Genomic DNA, 11,486 nt, shown 5'->3' on the forward strand with positions numbered 1-11,486 from the left:
CAGCTAAATAAATATTCCAATTATATATATATAGAATTATTAAGTCAATTGAATTCTTAGAAACAAAAAAGTGTTTATCTCTTTTACTATAAGCTTCTATAAATAAGAAAGCACATTCCGTTGCATTCCTCGTCAAATGCAATCAAATCAAATCCCGAGTTGATCCACGTCTGCTAATGCGAGCTTTAGCTCCATTTTTCAGGCAACTAAGGACTATATCTTATATATCTTTTCTGACATACAGAATTATAAATTTTATTTATTGCAGCTAACAAAATACTTACATAACAACAACCCATTGTCAATGGGTTCAGATATAATAAAGTATATCAACATAAGAATGTTGCCGCAACAATATTTCGCTTTGATGTTGCGCAACATGTTTCTCGTATGGCCAGATGTTGCTATGCAAACAAATATAATAATAATAAGAAGAAGAAGAAGACACTTGAAAGGATTACATTGTATAAATATGTTTATTTATTTACTTATTGTTTTGTCTTTACCACAAAAATGCCAAAATAAAAACAAAAAAGTCATCATACATATTAAAAACATTAAAATAAAATAGTATTATTATTATTATTATTATTATTATTATTATTATTATTATTATTATTATTATTATTATTATTCATCTTTATTCAGATGTGCATGCAGGCGATGCCCACTAGCCCGCCCCCTCAAACCCTTTGTGGGCATGGCAAGCTGCACGTAATACATATTGCGTATGATATATCATTTTCCATTCTCATATTTTCTCTTTTTTCTTTTTATAAATAGCAAAACATTTACAATCTTATTGCAGCGCTCTAAAGGAAAACTTTTCTTTTATTATTATTATTTTAAGGCTTTTGGGTGAAAATATGTTTTTTTGTGTTTTGTTTTTCAATTTATTCCAAAGAGTTTTTTGCGTTCACATTTTTAATTGGTAAACTTAAACAAAACAATGCATATATCATTCTTTATATAGTTTAATAGTTTTTGTTTTTATTATTATTTATTATTATAAATTTTAGGTAATACATTTTCAACGTGTTTGTTTTTTTGTTGTTGTTGTTGTTTTTGTGATTTTAAAATAAAAATACTTAAGATTTATTTTTGTTTTATTATTAAATTGTAATTAATTGTATTATTAATAAGATAGCGAGAGAATCGCACAAGTTCCGAGTTATAAGGCAAGAGAATTGCAGCTGTCTATTGAATATTGATTGATTGATTGATTGATTGATTGATTGAATGCTCGTAATGCTGCAAAAGTTGTTGCTTTGTTGTTGGCCGCGGAAAGCACAAGAAGCTTTAGCTTAATTGTGCTTTACATAAACAAAGCTAACTTTTCAATGTTGCTAAGGCATGTTGCATGTTGCATGTTGCATGCTGCATGTTGCTTGTGCCATGCTGCTGTTTGCTGGTTTATTTGTTGTAGGCACGCCCACAGGTGTTCATGTGTAAATTTCTGCAAAGATTATTTTGAATTCTGATTGTTGTTGTTGTTGTTGTTGTTGCTGATGCTGCTGCTGCGCCTGCGCAACATGTGGTGGGCGTGGCAAGTGCACGTTTTCGAAAAACCATTAATTAATATTTTGAGAGAGAAAAGAACAAAAAGAACAACCAAACCGTGTAATAAACATAAGCGAATTATCGAATACCAACACCCGATTGCATTCCGATGTTTATCGTTGCAGTTGCACTTGTTGCACTTGTTGCAGCTGCTGCTGCTGCTGCTGATGCTGCCGCTGACGAATGCATCAAGAGGAAGAAGCTTGTGTGTGTGGTGCATGAGAGTGGGCGGTGGGCGTGGTAGTGGTGCTGGTGCTGGTGCTGGTGGTATAATGCTGTGCTTGGCTGTACTTGCTGCTGCGATCGATTACCGATAACCAGCAAATATCGATAACTCTATCTATATGACATTTGCCCATTTTCCATTGCTTTAATATATAATATTTGTGATATTGCGTGCGGTTCTTGTTTTTGCTGTTGGTGCTGCGGTGCTTAGATATCTGATGGTGTTCATTTTTTTTTCTTGTTTTTTATATATTTTATATTGCTGTGTGTTGCTATTTTTTTTTTGCGTATATATTGTATTTATGATAATTTAGCTTATCGCCAAACACACTGACTACATCTACAAATAGAAGAGAAAATAGAGAAACAAAAAAGTGATGTAGTAGAGCCGTGTTGTGATAAAAAGTGTTCAAAAATAATCATATGTCAAAAATCAAGCATTACATATGACAATTTATGTGCTTAAATGTGTTGGTGCTGTGTCTTTGAATGTGCGTGTGTGTGTGTGTGTGCTTATATAATGTGTATGTGTGTGCGTGTGTGTGTGATTGATATGTGCAGAAACTATATTATATTAAGATCTGAAGCTAGCTAACGAACTGGGAATTTGTCTTTCTTTAGTTCTTGAGATTTACATGTGTAAATCCTTTTATATATATACTATTTAAGTTTAGAGATATAGGGACCAAAGTGAATATAAGTATGAGAACTCATCTTAAAGTTCCTACCGTTAACTCTTGCTTGTTTCTTATAAACATATTTACCCGAATTCCTCATTGGGATTCTGGCCCTTACTTGCGTCTAAATTTAATAAAGTTTTCCATATCCGATATCCTGTTTCTTTCCCTTTTTATTATTTTCATTCAGTTCAAAGATATTTTCCTTGCGGTTTGTGTAAATTTTCCACAGAAGCTTCTATCCAATAACTACACCCAATTAATCGGCGGCTTCTCTTTAATATTATTTCTCACAAATCAATTTACTTACGCTAAATAAATCAACACTTGAATTGTGCCTTATCAAATTTCATAATAAATAATTGCGTTCTAATTTTAATTTCGTGCAAAGACTACAAACTCGAAAGACTGCGAATCCGTCAATACCTGGAAGACTTATCAAAATGCTTTCGGCTTAAACGATTTACTAACAATTCATAATTTATACAAAACAATCTTTGTATTTACACAGATATATTGACAAAATGTCGCATATATCTCACCAAAGCCAACACCAAAAATATATTTTAAAGCTTTTCATGCACATTTTTATAAAAAAAAAAATTATACAAAATGTAGATCTGTACAATTTGTGGCAAATTTGATAGAATCGATGTGGTTGTTGTTGTGGAACTCACCTGTGCTGACGCAGATTATCACGTTGCTTGAAATATTTGCCGCAGACCTCACAGGAATATGTTATCTCTGGGGATTTGTGCGTGCGCTCGTGTATCATCAGATTGTATGGCTTGGTGAAACGCCGCTGGCAATACTTGCAAATGAACTCACACTTCGGACGCATCTTGCGACGGAAATCCGACCGGCAGTCATCGTTGTCGATTCGCATTACAGCAAACATTTTGACAGACGATAATATTTTCCCTCTTTTTTTTTTTTGTTGTTTTTTTTGTTTTGCCTACGTGCGACAGACGCGCGCGCGCTCAGTACTCGCACAATCAGTGGGTGAAGTTTTTCGTTGAGTTGGCGTCGGTTTCGCTGCTGCTGCTGCTCCCGACGACACACTCTCTTCGCTCGCACACACACACACAAGCACGCTCTCTCTCTCGCTCCGTGTAGCTGTCAATGTGTGTGCTCGATCTCTTGCACTCAGTTGCCGAGTGGGGTTGCTGTTGTTGAGCTTTGCTCTGTGCAATGAGCGCAATGCCTGACGTTGTTAACGGTACTCAAAGCGTAATCGCTATCTCTATTGCTATTGCTAGCTGGCAGATAACAAATACACACGGCGCTTTTTTCTCTATGGCTGCTGCTGCTGAAATGTGGCAACGCTGTGGCCTTTTCTTTTTTTTTCTCTTTTTTTTTGTCAACTGTCACACGCTCGCTGCCCGTTGGCTGTTGGCTGTTGGCGTTGTGATTTCTCCGTTTGCTAGTTTTTTTTGTTGTTGTTGTAGGCGTTTTGGGTGGGCCGTCTCTCCAGCTGCTGCTGCTGCCGTTGCCTTTTAGTTTATGGCGCACTTTAAGGCAAACACCTAAAAATACAGACAGAGAGACAAGAAACAAAGTTAAATAAAGTTAGCAACGCCTGCGACATCTTTTATGTGCCAATAAATTTGAGCGAAAATACCACGACAACAGCATCTCGACAACAACAACAACGACAAGTTGTCAACTTAAATCACGCAACATGAAATTGAAAATGACTCATTAAAGCCCGAAGCGAACTGCTGGCCCATACGCAACACGAACTTGGTGTTGACATTTACAAATCACCAGCCGCCCAGTTTCAGTTGCTAACCTTCGCTTATAATTTGTCTTAAACGACATCTTTTAACTGTGCGACTTTTTTTTTTTTTGTAGCGGTAATTCCAAGCCCGGCTCATTGTTGCCAGATTTCAACTGTCACCAGCTGCCGTATTTTGTTGTCAACTGTACTTCCGCAACACAATTGTTCCATTAGCGCGAGGCTGACAACAAAAAAAAACTGGCGTGCACCAGTGCTTTAAAGCTCAAGGATGCGATTTTTAGGTTAGGCTTTACTTTATAGGAAAGTGTCAACTATCTAAAGCTTTTAGATATACTTGGAATTTTAAGAGGTAAACTCTTTAGATATAAGTTGGAATCTAGACTGCTTTAGCACTCGAGAACTCATACGATATAATATTGGAATTGAGAGGATTTCTTCATCTACAGCCATAAAAAGGCTATATACGATATTTAATGATCGTAGCTGCACCAACTGCTCAGACAGCGTGTCTTTACCATGAATATGTTAAGTACATGTTTACCAAATGGTTAACCTTAAATAATCATATATTAGTTATTTTGAAATAAGTTCTGAAATAACTTTAAATATAAGCAAATTGTGCTCTATCCTTCGTATCCTTTAATCGAATGACTCTTTTCTCAGGCTAAAGAGAAAGTACTTCAGTTGCGAGTAGCACGTGATTAAGTGTTGCGATTGTAGAGATTTCTGCATTATAATGCATCTACTGCTATAATCAGATCATATACCAAGTTTTATGATCGTAGCTGCACTAACAGCCGAGTTCCCATAGGCCAAACAACTATAAAGACACTGAAAAAGGCGTCACAAATTCACTCGGAGAGTGTTTATGCATTTACGACAGCCCCCGGGCGCATACAGTTGCCATATTTTAGTCGCTTCATTAAAGTGGCGCTGTAACAAGTTTATTTTTAATTGGCGCCTGGGCTGAGGCTGGACTTTTAAATTTATGCCAGATGATTTTTGGGTTATCGAGGTGCCGATGCCGTTGCCGTTGCCGCGTTTTGGGTCCTGTGCGGTAGTTAACAACTGTTATTTTTTATGTAATTTTATTTTTGTCATTTCGGCGCCGCTGGATGGCATTTGTTGTTGTTGTTGTTGTTGTTCTTTGGTTAGCATATGAATATGTATATAAATACGCGTCAGTCGCTTAATGTTATGCCATATATTCTGGGGGCTTGGAGAGCATTCGTACTCGGATTCGGATTCGGATTCGGAGATTTCTGCGCAAACAAAAGCCTGCGCCGACTGGTAGCGACAACGTCTCTCGGCAAGCCCCGATTTCGATATTTATTTATATGGTTTTTGTTTTTTTTGGTTTGAACGCTCGCAGCTGGAGTTGGACTGGGTCTCGGTTTTTGACTGGGGGCAAACGTTGACAACAAAAGGCAAACGTCACAGCGGGTGCTGCACCAGCCGCAGACGCTACGTAGTTATTGTCATTATAACATTAATGCACACTAAACATATTCAAATTATAACACTGACTTTGCGTCCAGGTCGCTGATCGCCAACTGTAGACGGAGACGGAGCCAAAGTCGCAGTCTTAGTCCAACTCCAGCTCCAGCTCCAGCTCCAACTCCAGCTCTCCAGCTCGATGTTAATTTGTGTACACAATGTGGCGTCACATTGGCATTTTAACGCCGTTAATCATGCGACACAGGGCGCCTGCATAAGGCCATGGATTCGATATGGATTCGGAGCTGCATGTGCATCCCCAGGCCAAGGCATGGCCTTTGGCTATGCTTTGGCTTTGCTTTTGGCCATGCTTTTCCGTCATTTGGCGTGGGCCTAAGTGGAGCAGCATTAGCCACGGCTTACGACTGCGTCTAAGCACTTTATTTAGCCTGGCAGCCGAGAGCTGAATGCGTTTAACTCAAAAAGTGAGGTCGAATAGCTCGATGGCATCTACTTAAGAAAACGTTTGAACTTGAGATCAACTTTGTCAACTTGTTAGTTATATAGAGTACGAATTTCTAGTTCAAATCTAAATTATTTAAGATTAAGCACTTTAATACTATGCGGGAAATATATTTATAGGCATAACATACTAATTAATAAGTAGTAAAAATGTGATTTAAGGAGAGTTCGCTTTTCCTTAAAAGTCATGATAGAAAATATTATAAACGCTTCTCTGATACGATAGAAAAGGATCTATTCTCAGCAAATATTTGAATAATTACAAAGCAATTGCGAATTGCATGCCATTATCATATATGATAAATATTTTGCATTTGACTTTTGCAAACGTTATTCATAATCCGTTTGCCAACTGTTGCTGATATTTGGCCAAAATCCGCTTAGCGTTAGCCCAACTCAACAGCAACACCCACAGAGACCACACGTATGTACTTACGAGAGCTGGCCAAATATTGTATAATAAACTGTTGTACAACATGCAGCTAATCCCATTAATCCGCAGTGAAAATAATTAGTGTTTTGTACACACAGCGCAACGAGAGGTCTGCTCCAAGGGACTGAGAACCGCAGCGAGAAAGATGCTGCATACGTATATATAAGGGCACATATATATGTCCATAGTGAAAGATCAAGACACAGCGTGAAACTCAGACTTCAGACGGTGAAGTGAACTGAAGATGCAGCAGCTTGTGAAGGGCATGCGAAAGGCGTTAATGCTGCGTGAAATTAGATTTGCACCAAAAATGGCAACACACACACACACACACACGCACACAGAAGAGAGACAGATACGCATCGTATCTGCATCTGTATCTAAGTCGGGTGGCAAGTGTGTGTGTGTGTGTGCAAGTGTTAGTGCGCCAGCGCCTTCCACGAAGCCAAAAACCGAAAAGTTACAGTTTAACACCCCGGCCCAGCGATAATGTGTAGCGGTACACAGCGATAAGGCAGCAAGGACCTAAAAAACCAGAACAAAAAAAACAAAAAGGGAAGACAGACGGACAGTCGGACAGAAGAGTGACACACACGTCGCGTTAAGGGCCCATGGCAGAGAAGACATGGTCAAAAGCGATTACCACACTTGCCAATGGCCTTTTTCTTTTGGAGGCGGACAGTGAGTTGGCAAGGTGTCATTAAAAATTACAGCCGAAATGTGGAAAAAATGACAATAAGCCGAGCCATTCGGGCCACGGCCATATAAAATGAAAAGGACAAAGGCACCGAAACGATTTGATACGAATCTAATTGTGCTAATGGCGCAGAATTCTCAAGAAATGCCCAACAACAATTAGGCACTGTGCCACAGCGCTTCAAGTAGTCAAAGAATGGGAACAATGCGGCCAAGGAGCCGGGCGCGCCAAACTGGACACAGTCGGGCCAGTCGGGCCAAGGAGCCAAACACCTAACCACAAAAGGTCCTCGCTCAAATGTCCTTCTTTACAGCTTGTGGGAAAACACGCACTTTGTTCGGCGCGGCAAATGTTAACTCGATGCGATCAAATGTTGCGTGATCGGTTATGACAGACAGTTCGGGAACAGGATCCTGCAGGAATCCTACATATATGCTGCCAAAAGGTGCAAAATTTCTGCTAGACTGTTCGCTTAACTAATTTGTGCCTAATTGATGGCACGCAGCGTGTGGTCTAAGGTCCACAAATGAAGGACGAGGCCAGAGTTTCCTGCCGATGGCAATTCTTGCACAATATTTAAAATATTGCCATGCTCGGAATAATGGTAAAAGTTTAAATATATTTTTAGCTGCTTTTTAAATTTGGCGACTCATTCAGCTAAACTTTATAAATTAAAGTCACAGGCGTGAGTCAGAGCTTAGTCTAAGCCACATTAATTTGACGATCTGTGGCAGCTGATTTGCGGTTGTGAGTGTTATTGTCTATGCGATACGTTTTGTGCGTTTGGCAAGTTTTATTAACCTCGTGCAGGCCTTGATCGCTTATAAGAAGTTGGCCAAGTAGTGCTGACTCATGGGCTTACAGCTGAAAGAGCTAAGCCCGTAAGCTCATGTTGAAAAAATGCCGTCGGCAAAAGATTAATATGAAGATAACTTTTACAAGTGCCAGAATTAAGCTATAATATAATGGTTTACAGTTTTATAATCAAAGATTTTATGGTATACTTTACATTTATATACTTTTTAAAAAATTTCCATATTTAAATCAAGCTGAAATAAATATAACGTTTAGCTCGCTTTTCTTAGTACGGAGTGTAAGATATTAAACTAAAGTTCTAGTAAAAATATGCCTTGGCTGTAATTAGAGCGCAGATCTGGCAACTCTGTTGCCTATTTGATGTGTGGGCCTCAAGACAGCGTGTCCAATAGGCTAGATAAATATTCCGTTATGGTCGCCATTTTGCGACACTTTTACAAGCAGGCAAAAAAAAGCTCAACGAACGCCATTGACAAACCATTTCTTTAAACTCTCACGCTCTTGCATACGCGCACACACACACACACGCACAGACTCGCAACGAGAGGCGCTCACGCACATTTGGCTTGGGCCAATGAAAGCGCGTAAAACTGGTAGCCAAACAAACACAGAAACAACAACAACAACAAGAACAGCATAAAAAGAAGAGAACAGAAAAAGAACAAGAACATAAGCGCCAAGCGCTGCCTACTGGCTACTGTGCGACGCCGCCGCCTAGGTGCAGCCGACCGACGCTGACTGCGCAGTCAGGTCCCATAGCAATGGCGACGCTTGCGTAACTGCGCAGTCGCATAGGCAAAACTTACCCAATGGGAAAAGTGCGACAAAATGTTGGTAGCTGCTGCTGCTGCTGCTGCTTTTGCTGCTAATCACTGGAATTAACGCGACGACAACAACGATTGGCGACGAATGAATTAAAGTCACGTAGCGCAATATCTTGTAATGTGTGTAGCGTAATTATTATTATGATAATTATTTTATTTTTATACTTTTTTTATTCTTCTTTCTATTTTGCTTGGGTAGGTACACGCGAAGGAACTGAGGAACTACGCACGCTTGCGCGGCACAAAGTTGAATGAATGAATGCTACTAATAACTGAAAGAAATAGTAGTCAACTCTGCTGCTGCCGAGAGCTGCTGCTGCGGCTGCGGCTGCTGCTGCTGCTGCTCGCGTCGCTGCTGCCAAGTTGAGGAAGCGGCGACGACGCAGTCAAGACCAAAAGGCCGAGGCGTTTCAGTGTGTGTATGTGTGTCTTGAGTGCGGCTCAATACAGTAGTGGATGTGTGTGTGTGTGTATGTAAATGTGTGTGTGTATGTGAGTCATCGGACTACTGTAGTGCCACAGCAACAGCAGCAGCAGCAGCGGCAGCAGCAGCTCTGCCTAGCTCTTCTTTCTAACTGGTCAAGCACGAGGGCTAAAGCCGAACCCGAAGACGCATTCGTGACACGAAGAGGAAGCTCAAGACCAGAAGCCGAAGCAAGTTCTTATAAGCTTCGGCTACTGCGCATGCGCAAGACGAGTAGCACCCAAGCTGCGCACTTGCTCCCTCACTCTCTCTCTCTCTCTCTCTCTTTCACTCAGCCCCAAACTCTATGCGAGCTGTTCTTGTTGTTGCTGCTGCGTAACTGCGGCAGCTTTCAACAGTAGCCACAAAATGGCAACGTCTAACAAAATGGCGTCTGCTTACCTTTTTTCTTGTGTGCCGCAAATCGCAAACGTATATTTGCACCCGCAGTAACGAAAATTAATTACAGCTGGTTTGGTTAGCCTTTTCGTAAATTCATTCACTTTTGTTAATTTTGCGTGCTGCTAACAGACGGCGACAGCGCTTGCACGAGTCAAAGTTTATAAGCACAAAAAGCTGGCACAGCTCGACTGCTAATATTATTAATAAAATATATTTCACTTCCGAACGCTTCTGTGCGCGAGAGTCAACTGCAAAGTTACGATCGAAACTTCAGCTTGATGGGTTTAACAGCTGCCTGTGTTGAAACAGTTGAGCGGCGCAACAACAACAACAAGAGCATAAAACAGCTTCTGCTGCTGCTGCTGCTGCTGTTGCTGTTCGCTGTTCGCCGTTCGCCGTTCGCCGTTCGCTGCTTGCATTCAATTGTCTCTGCACTGTCTCGCTCTAGCACAATTGAGCGCAAAACGAGTTTGAGTGAGCGCAACGTGCGCTGATTGGATGAGAGCGGCGAGTGTGTTTATGTGTGTGCGAGAGCGAAGCAGGTGAGTCAAGTTCCTCTTTATTTTTTCTGTTTCTTGAGCGCTGCTGCGCCGGGGCGTTACGGGCGTGCGTGCGCTGGCCTGTTAATTAAGCCTAAATGCGCCTACGCCCGCCAAAAAGGTTTACATTTTAATTAAGAGCGTGCGCAACACACACAAATTATATGCCAAAGAGCAGTAGCTGCCCGCAAAGCTCTCTCTCTCTCTCTCTCTCTCTCTCTGGCACACAAGCTTATGTATTGCTATCCCTCTCTGGCTCTCGACTAGCTGCTGTGCAACGCAATCAACTTTCTTTTACACACATACATACGTACACTCCAACATATACTCAGTTGTTAAGTGGGCGTTGCCTTGTGGCGCTTTTGGGCGGCCAATGGCAGCAACGTTTGCGTCGCTGCTGGCGCTCAACTGTCAGTTGCCTGCCCTTAACCCGTTTCTCGTGTGTCTCTCACTCGCTTGCGTCAGTGTGCGTGTGCGTTTGTGTGTGTGTGTGCGACTCTTTCTATCTGTGTGTATGTGTGTGTGTGTGTGAGTGCTGAAAACCAGTGGCAGCGCGCCAGGCAGCCGTATTACGCATACGCCGCATTGACTGCGCTGCCAACTTTGTTAACTGTCGCGGCTCCATTTTGTGTGCGTGTGTGTGCGTGTGTGCCGCCATGGGAAACTCTGAAATGCCTTTTTCTTTAGCCGCTGCGGCATTTGTTGTCGCTGTGTGGCCTCTTTGTGCACAGCAAACAACAAATAACATGTAGAAATACAAGAAGAAGAAAAATACAAAAATAAACGAGAAAATACCGAAATACATTTTGTAATGCGCCGCAAAAGGGCCGACCTCATATTTATTGTCTGTTTATCTCTTGCGTTCGGCCTGCTCTAACTGATTGCCTTTCATTTTCTTCGTCTCATCTTCTGTTGAATGAAACAAACGCTTCATTCACAAAGATTCACAAAAAAACAAAAAACAAAAAATCAAATAAAAGCAAAATGAACAAATTTCGTTAATTTTACACAACTCTGCGCCTTTTGTTATTTTAATTAAGTGGCCCCAAAAAGGATTGCCTCTTGTTATTGTTTCTTTTTTCATTTGTGTTTTTTTTGTTTTTGTTTTTGTTGCCTGCTGTTGGCTTTTTTAATTAAGTTTTCGCTTTGC

The 11,486-nt window shown here is 40.8% G+C and overlaps 1 protein-coding gene across 3 annotated transcripts; it reads right to left on the minus strand.

Moving 5' to 3' along the window:
• Positions 1–1,073: 1,073 nt before the first annotated feature.
• Positions 1,074–10,034, minus strand: LOC115760100 (protein drumstick). Of its 3 annotated transcripts, none has more exons than XM_030701287.1 (3): positions 9,798–10,034; positions 3,140–3,988; positions 1,074–1,456 (listed from the first exon to the last, which is right to left on the minus strand). In XM_030701287.1, the coding sequence occupies exons 2-3, from the start codon at positions 3,358–3,360 to the stop codon at positions 1,414–1,416; spliced, it is 264 nt and encodes an 87-aa protein (XP_030557147.1). In that variant the 5' UTR covers positions 3,361–3,988; positions 9,798–10,034; the 3' UTR covers positions 1,074–1,413. The 3 variants fall into 3 exon arrangements, with proteins under 3 accessions (XP_030557147.1, XP_030557148.1, XP_030557149.1); XM_030701288.1 differs by lacking the exon at positions 9,798–10,034 and adding an exon at positions 8,915–9,170; XM_030701289.1 differs by lacking the exon at positions 1,074–1,456 and adding an exon at positions 1,544–2,125 and having other exon boundaries at positions 9,798–10,032.
• Positions 10,035–11,486: the final 1,452 nt, after the last annotated feature.

The sequence above is a fragment of the Drosophila novamexicana genome, unplaced genomic scaffold (assembly GCF_003285875.2).
Source record: "Drosophila novamexicana strain 15010-1031.04,08,12 unplaced genomic scaffold, DnovRS2.1 tig00000387-arrow-pilon, whole genome shotgun sequence".
Classification (NCBI taxonomy): Eukaryota; Metazoa; Arthropoda; class Insecta; order Diptera; family Drosophilidae; genus Drosophila; species Drosophila novamexicana.